General features: G+C 38.1%; 1 protein-coding gene across 1 annotated transcript in view; it reads right to left on the minus strand.

Annotated features, from left to right (window-relative positions):
* Positions 1 to 17,348, minus strand: part of MAP7 (microtubule associated protein 7) — a 201,591-nt gene that overhangs the window by 30,693 nt on the left and 153,550 nt on the right. Inside the window, exons 4-7 of the mRNA XM_064291234.1 lie at positions 13,616 to 13,779; positions 12,510 to 12,627; positions 8,612 to 8,722; positions 3,811 to 3,924 (exon numbers count right to left, since the gene is read on the minus strand). Coding sequence (XP_064147304.1) covers positions 3,811 to 3,924; positions 8,612 to 8,722; positions 12,510 to 12,627; positions 13,616 to 13,779 — 507 coding nt within the window. The remainder of the gene's footprint in view (positions 1 to 3,810; positions 3,925 to 8,611; positions 8,723 to 12,509; positions 12,628 to 13,615; positions 13,780 to 17,348) is intronic.

Genomic DNA, 17,348 nt, shown 5'->3' on the forward strand with positions numbered 1-17,348 from the left:
GGGTTTCTTCAGTCTCTGTCAGGCCAGTAAGTCTGGTCTTTTTTTGTGAGTGAGAATTTTGTTCTATATTTTTTCCAGCTCTGTCTGGGACCCTCTATTGTGATCCCTGTAAGAGCAGTCAGTGGTGGTAGTCGGGTACCATCTAGTTGTACTGGACTCAGACTGGTAGAGGCTGTGGCAGTTGTGATCCATTAGTCCTTTGGACTAATCTTTTCCTGTGTCTTTAGTTTTCTTCACTCTCCCTTGCTTCTGAAGGGGTGAGACCAGTGGAGTATCTTAGATGGCCGCTCATACGCTTTTAAGACCCCAGACGCTACTCACCAAAGTAGAAGGTGGAACATTTTCTTTATAAACTATGTTATGCCAATTGAGCTAGATGTTCCCTGAGACCACGATCACCACAGCCCCCATCCCAGTAATTTGGTCCCTTGGGGAGTCTGGATGTGTCTATGGAGCTTCATCCAAGGAACGCTTCTTGAAGACCAACTGGAAGCAAGCCAATCTCATTATGCCTTCTGGCTCATCCTTTATTATAGTGCCAAGGATGAAGATATCCTTAAACCTACTCTAATGTAGCCTATGCAAAAATTCTCATATTTAATTGTTCAGCGATGACCTTCTGGCTAAAATAAACAATATAAATTCCTTCTAAGGAGAACTAGTTGGTGCCCGGCCACAACCGATGACTGCCCTCACAGGGAGCACAACAGAGAACCCCTGAGGGAGCAGGAGATCAGTGGGATGCAGACCCCAAATTCTCATAAAAAGACCATACTTAATGGTCTGGCTGTGACTAGAGGAATCCCGGCAGTCACGGTTCCCAAACCTTCTGTTGGCACAGGACGGGAACCATCCCCGAAGATAATTCATCAGACATGAAAGCGACTGGACAGTGGGTGGGAGAGAGATGCTGATGAAGAGTGAGCTAATTATATCAGGTGGACACTTGAGACTGTGTTGGCATCTCCTGTTTGGAGCGGGGATGGGAGGACAGAGAGAGTTGGAGGCTGGCAAAGTTTTCATGAAAGGAGAGACTGGAAGGGCTGATTCATTAGGGGGAGAGCAAGTGGGAGTAAGGAGTAAGATGTATATTAACTTATATGTGACAGACTGACTTGATTTGTAAACGTTCACTTGAAGCTCAATAAAAGTTAATAATAATAATAAAAAAAAAATTCCTTCTAAGGGTATTAAATTTCGTGGGATTCATTGCTGTTCTAACAGCCAACTCCTATTAAAAACCTGAAACCATTAAATCAATTATTCTAATAATTTTGCCCTTCTCAAGAAATAATAAGAGCAATATATAGTTTTTACTTCTTTCCTAGAGTGTCCCCATGCCCCAAATTAGTCTCATGGAAATGCCTTAGACAAAGCCAAAGGAGAAATATCTGTATTTCCTCCTACTCTTGGTAGCAAGCATCCATTAAATCGCTCAAGATTTTCAATATGAAATAATGGATGCAGAAGAAAGATAATGTAGGTCAAGTGGTTGGAGTGCGGCATACAGAAAATAAAACTGCATAATAAAATAAAAATATTAACATTGTTTGAGTGCCTAATACACACAGGTACTATTCTAAGCATTTTACATGTATTACATCATTTAATCCTAAACTTTAATAAATGTTCCAGGGGGAAAAAAATGGGCCCGCAAAGTCAACTCAAAGCAGTTACAAAAGACTCTGATTTCTAACTCTGAACTGCTCTATTGTGTCACAGGGAGTCACTGAACAGCCCTAGAGAGTAACGATGCTGTTTAATCTGCTAATATAACCCAGGTAACCCAGGCTCCAGATGCAGGTCACCCTCTTGCCAATGGCAACTCGGAATAAGATAAAGTTAAGGTTCAACGCTAAATGGGAAGACAAGAAAGAATAACCAAGAGGAGCAGACGGAAAACTAAAGGTGATGGAAAAAGCATCTTTAACAAGTAGAAAAGATATTTACATATATTAATTCCAAATACAAGTTTTTAAAAAATCAAGAGTTTTGGTTCATTAAACATAGATGTATCAATGCAGTAAGTAACAATGATCTAAGAAATGCCATTAATAAAACAGGCAACTCAAGTAAAGAATATGGATTGGCTTCACACTAAAATGAATCACAGAAATGTATTGATTTGTGAAAAGGAGAATGAAAAGTTGCAAAGTACAGAAGAGCCAGTGAACAGATAAAAACCACCTTGGTTGAGCAAAACAGTGAAGAAGGAAGGTAGAAAGATGGGCAGATAGAATGGGTGAAAAATGTGGAAATGGAGACTAGAGAAAGAGTGAAAGAATTGACAAAAGTTAGTGACAAAAGGAAAGAAAGACAATTTGCTTGTTGTAAGGCAGTCCTTTAGCACAAAACAACATACAATGTGGAGACAGAAGCATGGCAGTCATAAACTATACAGATCCTCTGAAATAGGCCTGCAAGGCAATTTTAAAGGTTCTTCAATTAACTAAGCAAGAAGAAAAACATTCTCAACTTGCATAAAAGTACCAAATTTATAGGCACAAAAAATTAACTATTTTGAAATAAGTCATACTTCTTCTTCCAGAAAATTCTCAGATGTAGTAAGTGACTGCTCTAATAATAGGAGAGTTACTTTTTACAGAACATGGAGCACGGTGGTCTATCTAGGTGACTGCACAATTGTACAAGAGCATCACCCAGGGTGCTGAAGATGGCGGGTAGCACATTCAGGATCCACTAATTTTCCAGGTGGCTCTGGTATAAGTCACTTATTTTCACTGTATTTGGTTTTTATAAGTAGACAGTGGGAATACCCAACACTTGCTATCTTGACTGCTTCTCCAGGGCTGTTGTGGAGAATTAGAGTTAATACACATTAGCTCATTGGGTGCTGTAGAGAAAAGATACCCTAAAACCCCAAGAATTATTATTTACTGAGAGGGCTAATGAAGAAGAAGCTTACAGAGGCAAAACACTTTTTATGGGCACTTTATAAAGAGCTCATGCAATTTCCTAACTGCCAAAAACGAAGGTTGGTAGACTGATCAAGACTGATCACATAGGTATAATACCAATTGTGCCCAAAGTATATTTAGGAAAGCCTGAGTCAACTCACTATCAAAGCCCTAATATGTATCTTTCTTTCCGACTAGATATAGGCTCTACAATAATATCTCATTAAATTAATCGGCTCATTGAGGCATGTTTTGCATTTTTAAAAGTAGAGGCGTGGTTAACTAATTATAATAACCAGTACTTGGCATATTTTACGTATTTTCAAAGAATGCAACAAATAAAAGTAAATTTAGCTTTCTCCACAACTCTCAGTGTTTTGGAAGGGTAATATTCCTAGATTACATATAAAAGACGGGCACAGGAGGAGAAGTAGCCAGCCCACGGCCGCATTAAGAAACTCTATGTTTAAATAATAAGCTTGTCCTTTGGTTTTTATTCCCAAGTCCATGTATTAGTATTTAATATTCAATTATTTCTACCTTTGATCATCTGCTCAGAGGCAGGGGCAAAAAGAAAGGTAGGGAAAGGATACTGTTTTCTGCTAATGTTACGAGCAGACAGAAGCATCTGAAGCCATCCGATCACAGGGAGGGGCCTCCTTGGCCTGCCTGGCGTCTGGTGTCCAGATAAGATGTTAAGATGTCGACAAGGAAACAATGCCAGGGCATGAAACCAACACCAACAGACACACATCCAAAGCCATTCCGCCCGGAGAAGAGAGAAGCGCACATTAGGAAAAGCTGAAATGTGATTAGATGATTATTGGCTGCTTAGAAACGCTTCAAGAGGAGACCTTTACCTCACCAGGGAGGTTCCCATTGACAGTTTTACCTGCATCTCCAGACAGGGCAGCTGTGCTTTTACTTCTGGCCAGGAACGAATGTGTGGGCGTCAGGAGTCTGTTAACAACGCTGCTCTCCCATGGGCTGAGCTGCAGGCGGCGAGCTAAACGTCACCACATAAGCAAGATGTTAGATGTATTCTTTCCAGGGGCAAGGGGGCACAGAACAACACACCTATGGCTTCCATATGGCAGGCCTTGGAGAGAGACCAGGCTCTCTAGGGAGGACAGGTGGTGGAGAGTCAGGGCAAAGGGGCCAGCTAATCCATACTGTTACAGCCTTTCTTAGAGATGTTAAGTTTGTGACAAGCTCTATATTAGTTTCACAGACCCAGATTTTTCTAACCACCCTCTTTGCACAGACAACAGGTAATAAATCAGAAATATCATTTTGACTACAGGTTTGAAGTGCTGACTCCAGGTCGTATCTATCTGATAGTCATCAGGATGGGCAACAGCCTGATAGCATAGACCTCAGCCAAAGGGTTTCCCAAGTACCTTGAATAATAAACACCAACAGAGGTTTTGGCAGTTTAACCGAAGACTGGATTTATATACAAGATAGAAAAGGTCCCATTAAGTTATGCTAGCTCTCAATGAATTACTTGGGCAATTGGCGGGGTGGGAGGGGAGGAATCAGATATAACAAAATGAAAGAAGACTCATGCAAAATTAGGTATGGAATTTCCTTTTTGACTTTTCCATTCAGCAAGCCAGGTTCTTTCAGGTCCCTGTTTGGCAACAATATAAAAAGTTTGGCCAAGGATAAGGCTAAGGCTGAAGCAAGATAAAATTCAACAGAAAAGCCAAAATCCAACATAATCCCAGAGATTACTAGTGGGTGCCTGAAGAATCTAGAAAACAAATTATAAATTAATTACTTTGCTTATAATGTTAGCTTCCAGTGATAGCCCATGAAAATATAGTGGCTATTTTCCAAAAATACCAGGAGAGAAGCTTGCAAAAATCCCACAAATATCACTAAAGTGATCACACATCTCGATTTTAGAACACACTCCCAAGACACTTATAAAAGTCTTTAAAACTGTCTGAACCTGGCAAGGCCTCTTCTGCTCTGAACCATAAACAGCAGGTGTAAGTGCCCTCGTCTGTGGAGCAAGAGTTCTTGTAACAATCTTCCATATGTTGTGTTTTAAAGGAATGACATTTAAGTTCTAGGATATTAGTTTCAGTTAATAAAAGTCATATAATGCTAAGCAATATTACGGGAAATATTGGTTCCTATTTGGAAGGAAGTACCAACTTCCAATAAATACCTTAATTATCTGACTTTATTTTAAAAGAGTGATTATTTGGATCAAGACTGGTGAATTTAAGAATGAGTGAATCGTTCATTAGATCTTCTGTTTTAGGAGAGTCTTCACGATTAAATCTTATTTGACATTAAGATATTAATAAAAAGATGTTATAAAAAGTATGTAATAGTTACACAGTAGAGCCCACATGAGGTAGATGCTATTATAGACCATAGCATGGCAGTGCAACTGTGTGTGTGTGTGTGCATGCACACGTATGTGACAACAGCGGAATATACAGCAGCCTAAAATTGTGTTTCAGTCACAAAATGAAATATCAATGGAAAAATGTGATTGGGATTCACTGAAAATCTCAATAGAACTAGATTTTCAGTTTAAGAGAAAGGGAAGAAGAGATGAAGGCTTCCTTTTCTTAGTTTAGAACTGCGGAGATGGTTATTGCAAAAGTAAGACTGTTTTTCTCCATTAAGACATTCAATTGCTTTATTTCTAAGATTCTTGAAGGCGTCACAGAATTTGCCTCAAATGAAGATCACTAAAAACCCACTTTAACTTGTGTATAAAACATCCAAAGAGATTTGTTTTATACCTTCCAACCCTATAAATGAACGATTTTGCTAGGAGAAACTTATTTCCATTTCTACCACACTCCTAACTATGCCCTAAGGCAGAGATAGATCTACTCCACAACGTAACTTTTTAGGAAAGATTAGTAAAGGAGAGTTAGTGTATTGCTTTTTCACCTAGAGGGACTTGATTTTTAGATCGTAAGCTCCTGAAGAGATATTCTTATGGAACGACTGTACAGTATTGATCTTATTTAAGGACTTAAAAACAAGATATTGACAATTTCCATAACAGACCATTTAGAGCAGACTAGACAAACTCAAAGGCTTGTACGGGACCATGCAGGTTAATATAAATAAGCGATCTGAGCTAAATAAACATTATAGATATCTGTACTACCACACTCCTCTTATAAGCAGGAAGTCATTATTCAGTTCCAGAAAATGGGTGTCATGCAGAAATGCAGGCAAGTGTTGCCATATCCAAATTTTTCATTAAACCCATTGCCATCGAGTCAATTCCAACCCATAGTGACCCTATAGGACGGAGCAGAACTGCCTCACAAGGCTTCCTAGAAGTGGCTGGTGGATTCGAACTGCTGACATTTTGGTTAGCAGCCATATTGCTTAATCATTGCACTGCCAAGGTTCCAATTTTTTTTTTAATTAGACATGGGAAATCTAAATGTTGTATGATATCTTCCATCTTTAAAATGTTGGCAATTAATTCAAATTAAAACAATAGCAAAAAACGCTGGCATGCCTGTAAGCAGAATTCAACTTGAGTTCCACCATTGTGTCCTCTGATGTAGATTCCAGGAGAAAACGTATTGACTAATTTTAAGCAAAAAGCAGGTAACTTCATTTCTTTTTTTTTTTTTTCAAACTCTCTGTAAGTCTTACTTGAGAAAAAAAGATGGTTAAACAGGTAGCTTAAGAATAAATAGCACGTCTAGTGGTAACCCTCCCTCTGCTTCAGCAATTAGAGAAATCTTTAATAATCAGAGGTTTCCTTTAACGCAAGACCATATAACACTACATTCAGGTGCAAAAATCAAACTATTTAAAAACTAGTTGGGCACAGAAACACACTGGCCATTAGCTCTGAGGACCTAGGGAAGCACAGCTTAAAAAAAAAAAAGGGAGGGGGTTATTTACCATCTGGAATGGAAATAATTGCAATAGTTTTAACAACCAGTAGGACTGTAGAGATGCACTCTAGATGAATGTCAGTCCTGATGGTATTGGAGTATCAATTTGATATCCTCTTTAAGGTCCGTGGAAACCCTGGTGTCATAGTGGTTAAGAGCTATGGCTGCTAACCAAAACGGTGGCAGTTTGAATCCACTAGGTGCCCCTTGGAAACTGTAGGGGCAATTCTACTCTGTCCTATAGGGTTGCCATGAGTTGGAATCGACTCAGTGGCAATGTTTTTTTTTTTTTTTTATTATTAAGTTCTGTGCCGTAGGGCTGGGAAAGCTCAAACTGTCTAGTAAGGATGTATGCCCTACTAGACAGATTTGTCTCTGAAGGTTCCTAACTTAATAACTTGATAAGAATTCTTTCTAATTAGATAATAAAGCACAGTCAAGTTATAAAAATAGCAGGAAAAAATTAATTAAACTACTTAAATTTCTAAATTACCAAAACCCAAACCCATTGCCATCGAGTTGATTCTGACTCATTCATCTGCTATATTTTATATTAAAAGAATGGGTTTGAAAATAAAAGCCACTCATGAAAAGAAATTTTAATTCATAATAATTCCTCTAACATGCGAATACCCCTTACTCGACTACATGTCTAATATTGATTTTGAAGAAATGATTTAGCCAAGTTAGGCTAAAAAAAAAAGGGAATGGTTTCAGTTAAAACGCAAGAATAGGAACTTGTTCAAACATTTACTACTTTAAGAGATCAGTTATAAAATAACATCGACACTTATATAATATTGTACATTACAATGACACTGTAACAACTTTTATACAATACGAAATGTACAAATACACATACACGCATACAGAACATGCACACATTACATTCTTTTTAAAGACCATAAACACTGAACCTTTCAAACCAATCAGTTTCTTAATAAAGTACTCAAAGTAACCACAATGTGTTACTTTTAAAGAGTTGTGTTTTTATATTGCACAATAATTCTTTGGTTTCTTAATTAAAATTATTTTGTAAAACAAGTAGCTTATCTTAAAAGCTTGATTTTTCCTTTTATAATATTTAAGCATATAAAATAATACTTCCACTTTATAAACAAAGTCAACATTCATGTACTGTAAATCCATGGGATGAATAAAACTAAAAATTAAAAAAAAAATTAATTGGAAGACTGTGATTATTAAACTTGTCAGGAAGCTGTAATGAGGATGACATTCTTGAAGTCAGGCCAAACCCCTTAAAAGTAAATGAGTGGACACCAAAAAACCAAGCACACACACGAGAAATGCAGTAAGCAACGTTTGCTTAAATGAGAAATAAATTGGCAAAATGAAATCTACCAACATGAATCATTTTAAAAGTTTTTTTTCTTTTTTTGTAGAAAGTCAAAGCCTGGAATTCCCAAAGTACAGATGAAAAACAAAAGACAGTATGATTGAAATCAAATAAACGTTCATAACAAAGATTATTTGCATTTTGGTGGATAAGTGGGCGATTTCTGGAGCTGTAAACTCGTTTACTAAAAAGTTGAGAGAAGCACCGCTTTCATCACTGCTAAATGCAACCATTCAGCCAAGTTCTAAAATGAGAAACGTTCTCGTCGAAAGGAAAATGCTGCTCAGCCGTTTATTGCTTTTTTACTCTGAAGTTTTTTTCTTCCTATTTAAGAAACGTAGGGAAAGCAACTTCAGATGCTGATTTTTTAATCTGTAAACATCCAGAAAAAAAGTATTAAGTAAAGAACAGAACACTTTGTGTTTTCCTTTTGACTGTACCTCTATCTGGAGAATTTAGTAAAGTTGCAGATGAAGAGGAGAGCCGCTTGCTAATGACGGGATCAACATGTTTCGAAAGATTCATGGTGGAAACTGACCGCCTGTCAGGATCTAAAACAGATGGAGATAATGCTAATTGACAGCCAGCATGCAGTACTGCAATTTCCTAGCTCACTGACGGGAGGAAAAACTAGGACTGGATGCTTTCAGCTCTATCACTAGTTCCTTCATAATAGCACAGTTTTCTAAGTGGACAATTTAAAGGTAACTTAAAGGCTAGAAATAAAATTCATTTTACTTAGAGGACCAAGTAAATATTCAGTTCACCAGTTTGTCAGCCATGGAAATTCAAGGATATTGTTCTAATACAACAAATGGAAGAAAACAAAAGGAAGGCTAGTGAATGGCTGCTAAAGTTATGGAGTCTGACTATGCAGCAAACTGAAGACGACAAAGGCTGAAAGAGAATGCCTTTGAAATTTTTCAAAGTAGGAATGATGGGGTCATAATAAAAACAGAAAAACCAGCTGCTGTGGAGTCAGTTCCAACTCACGGCAAACCCACGTGTGTCAGAGTAGAACTGTGCCTCACAGGATTTCCAATGGCTGATTTTTGGGAAGAGATCACCAGGACTTTCTCCCAAGGTGCCTCTGGGTAGACTCAACACCCCAACCTTTTGGAAAGCAGTTCTGTTTGCACCACCTAGGGACCCCGGGGGTAACAGCAGTACAGGTATAAGAGAATGTAATACATTGGAATAAAAGAATACGAGGTTCTGCATATTTGCTGATTCCTTTGCTTGCAGAGTCCTTTAACCAGGACTTTAAAGTTCAATTATGAATAGATTTTTTAAAAAAGAAAGAAAAAAGAAACACCCTAGGTGTGGAGAGGATGACCGCTAAAACGTTTCTTTTTAAAACGGCTACTCATAATCACACTTCTGTGCCTATAACACAGAGTTCAGTGCGGTTACAAGTGGAGGAACACACCACAAACTTTCCCAATAAAGCTGATAGCAATACAGATAAAATCGGAATTCCTTTCTCTTAAGTTCATGAACAACATTATTGTTCACCTTGCAACCAGTCAGGTAATTTTGGAATAATTCTTAAATTTCATGTAAATGAATTTTTTTATATTCACGTTTTACATGGAAATAATAGCCACACAAAAGGCAAGACCACCTCTGTTCATTTTTTGTCAAGACTGTGGAGCTAAGTTGTAACCTTGCCTATCAGCACAAATCGTGTGCCCTAAACAAAACTGCAATAATAAAAGTCTTAAAAAATCTCGTTATATTTATCCTGGAGGTAGGTGGATGTTCTGATTTATAACAGCCAAAGCTAAAAGAGGTTTTTATAAGTTTTTTGTTTTTTTTTTTTACTGTTATTTACAGTGCACTGATGATAAACAAGCCTTCCATCAACACCAGACATTCATATCTTCTTCTGGGACCCATTTTTCTGGCTGAAGCAATTTTATTCAATAAGACACCATTTCTGTAACTCACATTTACCCTAAACTGATGGGCTCTTAGGGTACTGCCAACATAAAGAAAAGATGTAGGGTAAACTATCAAAAGGAACACCTTAATGATAAAATGTGAGGTATAAGGGCACAAGGAAAGATACTGAAATTCATCTCGAGGTGATTTTATAGTAATACATTTTCTGAGATTGCTTTTTATGATAAGCTTTATTGGGGGAAACTGTGTCTACATGCAGGCCTTTCCTCAGGTAGGTTCTCAATAGGTTATTACAAAACATTTAGTTCTGCTTTAAAGTAAATTGAAAAATGAGCTAGACTAGATCTTCCCATCCTAAAAAATACTGCGAATAGTAAAACATCTAAATCTGCCACAGATGGTTAAAATCATGAAGGTATAAAATGCATTTCTTATATTATTTAATAAACAATAAGATTATTTTTATTAATTTCTTTTTCTCATTGAGAAAAACACAAATTCACAAAAGGATTTATAAAAGAATCAGTTCAACTGCCAGCAGCTGGACAAGACACTGATTTTGACCTTGACAATTTCTAGGGTTTGTTTGTCGGTCAGCAAATACTGACTGAGAATGAATCACGAACCAGGCACTGTCACGAACTAATGGGTATTCAAAATGAATAAGACCTGGTCTCCACTCCCAAGATCACAGTAGATCATTTTTTAACCTCTGAGAACTTCAGAAACTTCTGATTATTTTCAAACTTCTCTGTTCTAGATAGCAGCAAATTTCCCTAATCCACTGCCTTTGTAAAAATGGATTTTACCCAAACAGCTTACAAAGTACAATATTGCTTTTTCTTGCTTAGAGTAGCAGTAATAAAGATCAGATACTGAGTAATTATTACATACAGTTACAGAAGGAGAACAGATTATACTTCTGCTATATACATCTAAAATATGAAGTCCCATAAAAGAAAAATAAGTAAGGTTATGAAAATAAATACCACCATAGCTTTTCTGCATGTAAAGTATATGCAAAACTATTCCAAAAATGAAATAGACTTGTAAATGATTCAATGATCACAGATATGATATGTGTCCCACTAAATACCATACTGGGTCATGAAAAAGCCAACGGGACAGAAAGTGCTTTATAAATTTATCTCATTGTCCTAGGAAAGTAGGTTGTGGTGATATGCTTTCAGAATTTTCTTTTTTTTTTTTTAAATAAGGGTTCATAGAGGATACTCTGAATGTTAGGAATGAAAAAGAATAGATAAGCAAATAAACAACACCCTTTAGATCACAACTGAAAAAAGGCAATAGCAAAATTGATTGGGGTGGGTGGGAGGAAACCAAACTAGGTGTACTTCGATTCCAGGTAATTTATTAAAAATATTTAAGGTATTATCTAAAATGATCTTTGAAAGTGAAAGCAAGTGTACCACATGCAATCGCTTTATTTCAAACCTTTAAGTTTTCTGAGTCATATTATCACACTTAGGAAACACTGTGCCATACACCAAATCTAGGCCTATGCAACTGGATATTAAGCATGCGGTATGGCTAAGAAGGTGATGATTCGGCTATTGATGAACGGGCCCTAGGTCTGAGGTGCTAGCTACAGGTCAGGCAATCAGCAATCTCAGGGATGTCTGTACCAGATTTTCTAGTACCACCAAAAGCTGTGAAGTGGTGGTCCAGGCGTGCTAAATCGAGAAAGGTGAATGATGATTCAACAAAACCACCTAGGGACAGAATGTAAGACAATGATTTTTCAAAGTAAATTAAAAAAAAAAAAGTTAAGACTTAACACAAATGAAAAGGAATGGATGCACTATGCAAAAATTCAAGGTGTATTGAATTTACAGTACAAAAAAATAAGGCCTTTCACTATATCCAAATTGCTACATGGTTTTACGTCCATTCAAGGAGAAAGAGAGAGCTTAGACATCTACTACTATTTCTCCTTCAGAAACCTGCATGTTTCTTTGTAGGGTGTTCGTGCTGCATACACTTAGGGTCGGGATACATTAATTCACAGTACTGATAAACTAATTTCCATCAGTTTAATATGACTTTGATTCTTCCAGAGAAAAAGATAAAACTTATTCCATAGTCCTAAAACCCTTATGCAAATGATTTACTTAAAATAATGTAGAGTTGAAACTAGCTATGTTTATTCAGAAACATTGCATAGATTTCTACCTCTTTTAAGGAATTTGGTAACAAATGAGAAAAAGTAGCCTGTGTTAAAGGAAAGAAAGATCCTGATTTTCTTACCTCTATCACCCTCTTATCCTCCAAAGGTGGCAGTATCATTTATTGTAGTTTAATGATTTCAGCAAGATTTAGATTTTGCAAACACTGACTTAGGAAAAGAAGCGATTGCACTTTTACAGTCCAGGAAAAAGATACTGAGTTTGGAAGCCGTCACTGCCTGTTTACCTGCACTGTGGATGCTGTGGCTCCCGTGGAGAGGGCCTCCCCACGACCACCGGTTATGCTTCTGTCTTGGCTTCTGGCTCCTCTCCATTGTACGCCGTACAACAGCTTCATGGCGTTCCTGGAATGGAATAGAAGAGCCGATGATTAGATTAAAAGTGGTTGTTTGGGGCTTCTTCAACTTAAGGCAGAGTATAGCAAGGGGTAGTTTTTAAATTTTGACCTTACTACTTTGGACTGATTTCCTAAACTTCCTGGGCCTCAACTACCTTATCTTTAAAATGGGAATAATACTACCTAGCACATATGCATACTAGTGCAAGTCTTAGCAACAGTGGTTGCTTAACAAGCGTGGTTGTTGTCGTTGAGTCCATTTCAACTGATGGCGACCCTAAGGGACAGAGCAGAACTTCCCCATAGGGTTCCTTGGCTATAACATTTACAGAAGCAGATTGCCAGGTCTACAAATGTGGTACAGTATTTAATGGAATTTCAAGACATATGATCTTGTGTAGCATAACCATTCTGAGTCTAAATTTCCATTTTTGCAAAAACTGATAGTTAACACAGGGTTGGTAAGGGTTAAAATGAGATGACCTATGTGAAAATGTAAATGGTAAAGCCCTAAACCAAAATACCAAACCCGTTACCATCAATTCCAACTCACAGCAATCCTACAGGACAGAGTAGAACTTCTCCATAAAGTTTCCAAGGGTTTCTTGGTGGGATTTGAACTGCCTACCTTTTGGTTAGCAGCCGTAGCACTTAACCACTATGCCACCAGGGCTTCCCGGTAACATCCTACACCCCTCTAAATACTTAGAATGGTCTTAATAATGCAGCGTAGACTAATGGGAGATAACTAAATTACAGGTCTAGACCAGAGAAACCGGCTTTTAATAAAGCTTCTGGGGTAATAAAATTAATCACCCCCATTCTTTTCGGACTCTCGCAGCCCAAGAGCTCTAGAAACTGCGCCCATCTGTAAAGCTGAACGCCCTGAAACAAATGTGCTCGGCATCCCCACACCTTCGCGCAAAGGCTCATGGTGCATATCCTGCGTTTCTGAAATGGAAGTGTCTCCCGTATTTCCCAGAGGGGCGTCTCACTTTGTCCTCCTCGAGTCTCTGCCTCCGCTTCTCCTCCACAGCAGCTCGCCTCCGCTCCTCCTTCAGCCTCTGCTCCTCGAGCTTCTTCTTTCGCTCCTCCAAGTGCTTCTCGTAGTGCTGCCTGGCGCGCTCCTCTTTTTCTAGCCAGACGATTTCTCTTGCAGCTTCAGTAAGAAGGAGAGAAACCAAATACAAGGCAGGTTTAAAACTTGAACACCTAGTGGTGTATCATTAATCCATATTTAACATATAGGGGGTTTTCTGGTTTATGTATTAACCAAGTATGGCCTTTTGCTTTCCTTGGATTTTCAGGAAAAAAATTCGACTATTAATTTTTAGAATAATTTAATATGCTAACAATGAAGTCGAAGAAGATACAATGAATTCTCATCAGGCACCTCTTCAACCTACTAGCTTAGTATACTATTACTACTATAGAATAATGCAAAAATCACCTCCCTTGGACTCAGTTCTGATACTGATATGGCCTCAAAACCAATAGTAGTCTCTCCCCCTTTGGGTTCATTTTGTACCTGCCTCCCTTGGGAAAAAAAAAAGTGCAACCCTGTGGAGCACAGTTTGACACACACGGGGTCACCATAAGTCGGAATCAACTCCACAGTAATTGGCTAGTTTATAAGATATTAACATTAGGGAACACTGATTGAAGGGTATTCGGGAACTCTCTTTATAATTTTTCTGTAAATCTGATTTTATTTCAAAATAAAAAATTTTTTAAAAATGTGGTATCATCAAGATCAAAAGCCTATGACTACATTTCTTCAACATAGCATTGATTCTCTATGACCATTAAAAATAGTGGAAGAAAATATTTGATAAAAGATATTTTAAATACCTCACAGGTATGGAACACTGTGTCAGCTAAGAAACGTGAGGGATCAAATAAGCAGCAGACCTGTGTCTGAAGAGCTTACAATTTAAATAAGACATCAAAACATGAAAAGCTGAGGGAAAATACACAATTCGAAAAATATTATTCAATGATGGACTTTCATTTCTTCTTTATATATACATGCTCCCGACTCATTTTAGGGGAAAATATACTCCAAAAAGAAAAAAATCAAGCCTTGAGTTGCAACAATGAAGGATTCTCTGGAGAAAATATTAAATGATGCAGGAAGCATCAAAAGGAGATGGAAGGAATACACAGGGTCATTATACCAAAAAGAATTAGTCAGTGTTCAACCATTTCAAGAGGTGGCATATGATCAGGAACCAATGGTACTGAAGGAAGAAGTCCAAGTTGCTCTGAAGGCATTGGTGAAAAACAAGGCTCCGGGAATTGGTGGAATATCAATTGAGATGTTTCAACAAACAGATGCAGCCCTAGAGGTGCTCACTCGTCTATGCCAAGAAATATGGAAGACAGCTTCCTGGCCAACTGACTGGAAGAGATCCATATTTATGCCTATTCCCAAGAAAGGTGATCCAACCAAATGTGGAAATTACAGAACAATATCATTAATATCACACTCAAGCAAAATTTTGCTGAAGATCATTCAAAAACGGCTGCAGCAGTATATCGACAGGGAACTGCCAGAAATTCAGGCCAGTTTCAGAAGGGGACATGGAACCAGGGAAATCATTGCTGATGTCAGATGGATGCTGACTGAAAGCAGAGAATACCAGAAGGATGTTTACCTGTGTTTTATTGACTATGCAAAGGCATTCAACTGTGTGGATTATAACAAATTACGGATAACATTGCAAAGAATGGGAATTCCAGAACACTTGATTGTGCTCATGAAGAACCTTTACATAGATCAAAAGGCAGTTGTTCGGACAGAATAAGGGGATACTGAGTGGTTTAAAGTCAGGAAAGGTGTGCGTCAGGGTTGTATTCTTTCACCATATCTATTCAATTTGTATGCTGAGCAAAGAATGCGAGAAGCTGGACTATATGAAGAAGAATGGGGCATCAGGATTAGAGGAAGACTCATTAACAACCTGGATTATGCAGGTGACACAACCTTGCTTGCTGAAAGTGAAGAGGACTTGAAGCACTTACTAATGAAGATCAAAGACCACACACAGCCTTCAGTATGGACTACACCTCAACATAAAGAAAACAAAAATCCTCACAACTGGACCAATGAGCAACATCATGATAAACGGAGAAAAGATTGAAGTTGTCAAGGATTTCATTTTACTTGGATCCACAATCAACAGCCATGGAAGCAGCAGTCAAAAAAATCAAAAGACTCATTGCATTGGGTAAATCTGCTGCAAAGGACCTCTTTAAAGTGTTGAAAAGCAAAGATGTCACCTTGAGGACTAAGGTGCACCTGAACCAAGCCATGGTATTTTCAACTGCATCATATGCATGTGAAAGCTGGACAATGAATAAGGAAGACTGAAGAAGAATTAATGCCTTTGAATTGTGGTGTTGGTTAAGAATATTGAATATACCATGGACTGCCAAAAGAACAAACAAATCTGTCTTAGAAGAAGTACAACCAGAATGCTGCTTAGAAGCAAGGATGGCGAGACTGCATCTTGCATACTTTGGACATGTTGTCAGGAGGGATCAGTCCCTGGAGAAGGACATCATGCTTGGCAGAGTACAGGGTCAGCAGAAAAGAGGAAGACCCTCAACGAGGTGGATTGACACAGTGGCTGCAACAATAAGCTCAAGCATAACAAGGATTATAAGGATGGCGCAGGACTGGGCAGTGTTTTGTTTTGTTGTGCACAGGGTTGGTATGAGTCGGAACCAACTCGGCAGCACCTAACAACAACATACTCCAAAAAACTATTTTTTGAAATATGATTCCTTTAGCCTTGATAACCAAAAACATCTTTAATATGAGTTATTAACGCTCCAGGCAAAAGGGTTTACTCCAGGTAAAATGAAATTTAGAGCATAAACCTTGAGGGTACTGCATGGCATATAAAAGGTTTTTTTTTTTTTTTAAGGGAAATTCAGAACATTTCAGTTTCCTCTGAATGTTTAATATTAAAGATTCTGCATTTCTGTCACTATTCAATCTTTTCAAAGTTATTTATTTGAAGAGACCAATCTACTGAAATGGATCTGAACTGACTTTACTTTGTTGTTCTGGGTGCCACTGAGTGGATTCCGACTCACAGCGATCCCATGTGACAGAGTAGAACAGCCCTTTGGGGTTTTCTAGGCTTTAATTTTTACGGGAGCAGATTGCCAGGTTTTTCTCCCGCAGAGCCACTGGGTGTGTACCAACTGCCAACTTTTCAGTCAGCAGCTGAGTACTTAACTATGCGCTACCAGGGCTCTTTGACTTTAGTGGAAGGACAAGGACAAAGTCAAGGTGAGTTTATCCTTCTGATATCACTCAGAGTGGTGCGCAGAGAGAACTGGGGACTGGCACGCAAGAGGTCTGAGTTCTCCCAGCAGCTCTGCCATCTATGGGTGGTTTAAGACCTCAGACGTTTGGATTTCGGTTGTTGCTTCTCTGAAGTGAGGACATTACCATAATGTTCTCCATGGAAGTCTTAATAATTTATACTTCTACCAACAGTGTATGAGGGTCAGAGGCAGAAAAAAGAAACAATTTGTACCCCAAGACCTAGAGATATGTGATATGATAAATGTATCTAACTTGTAGCATTCAAACTATTTAGTTTTTTGGCTTTTATACCCCATTTGAAGGAAACCTTCAGATTCTTTGAGGATTTTTATTAACACAATGTGTACGTTTCCTGTAATAGATCTAGAAGCTAACAAGATAAAATA

The sequence above is a fragment of the Loxodonta africana genome, chromosome 1 (genome assembly GCF_030014295.1).
Source record: "Loxodonta africana isolate mLoxAfr1 chromosome 1, mLoxAfr1.hap2, whole genome shotgun sequence".
In the NCBI taxonomy this organism is placed as follows: Eukaryota; Metazoa; Chordata; class Mammalia; order Proboscidea; family Elephantidae; genus Loxodonta; species Loxodonta africana.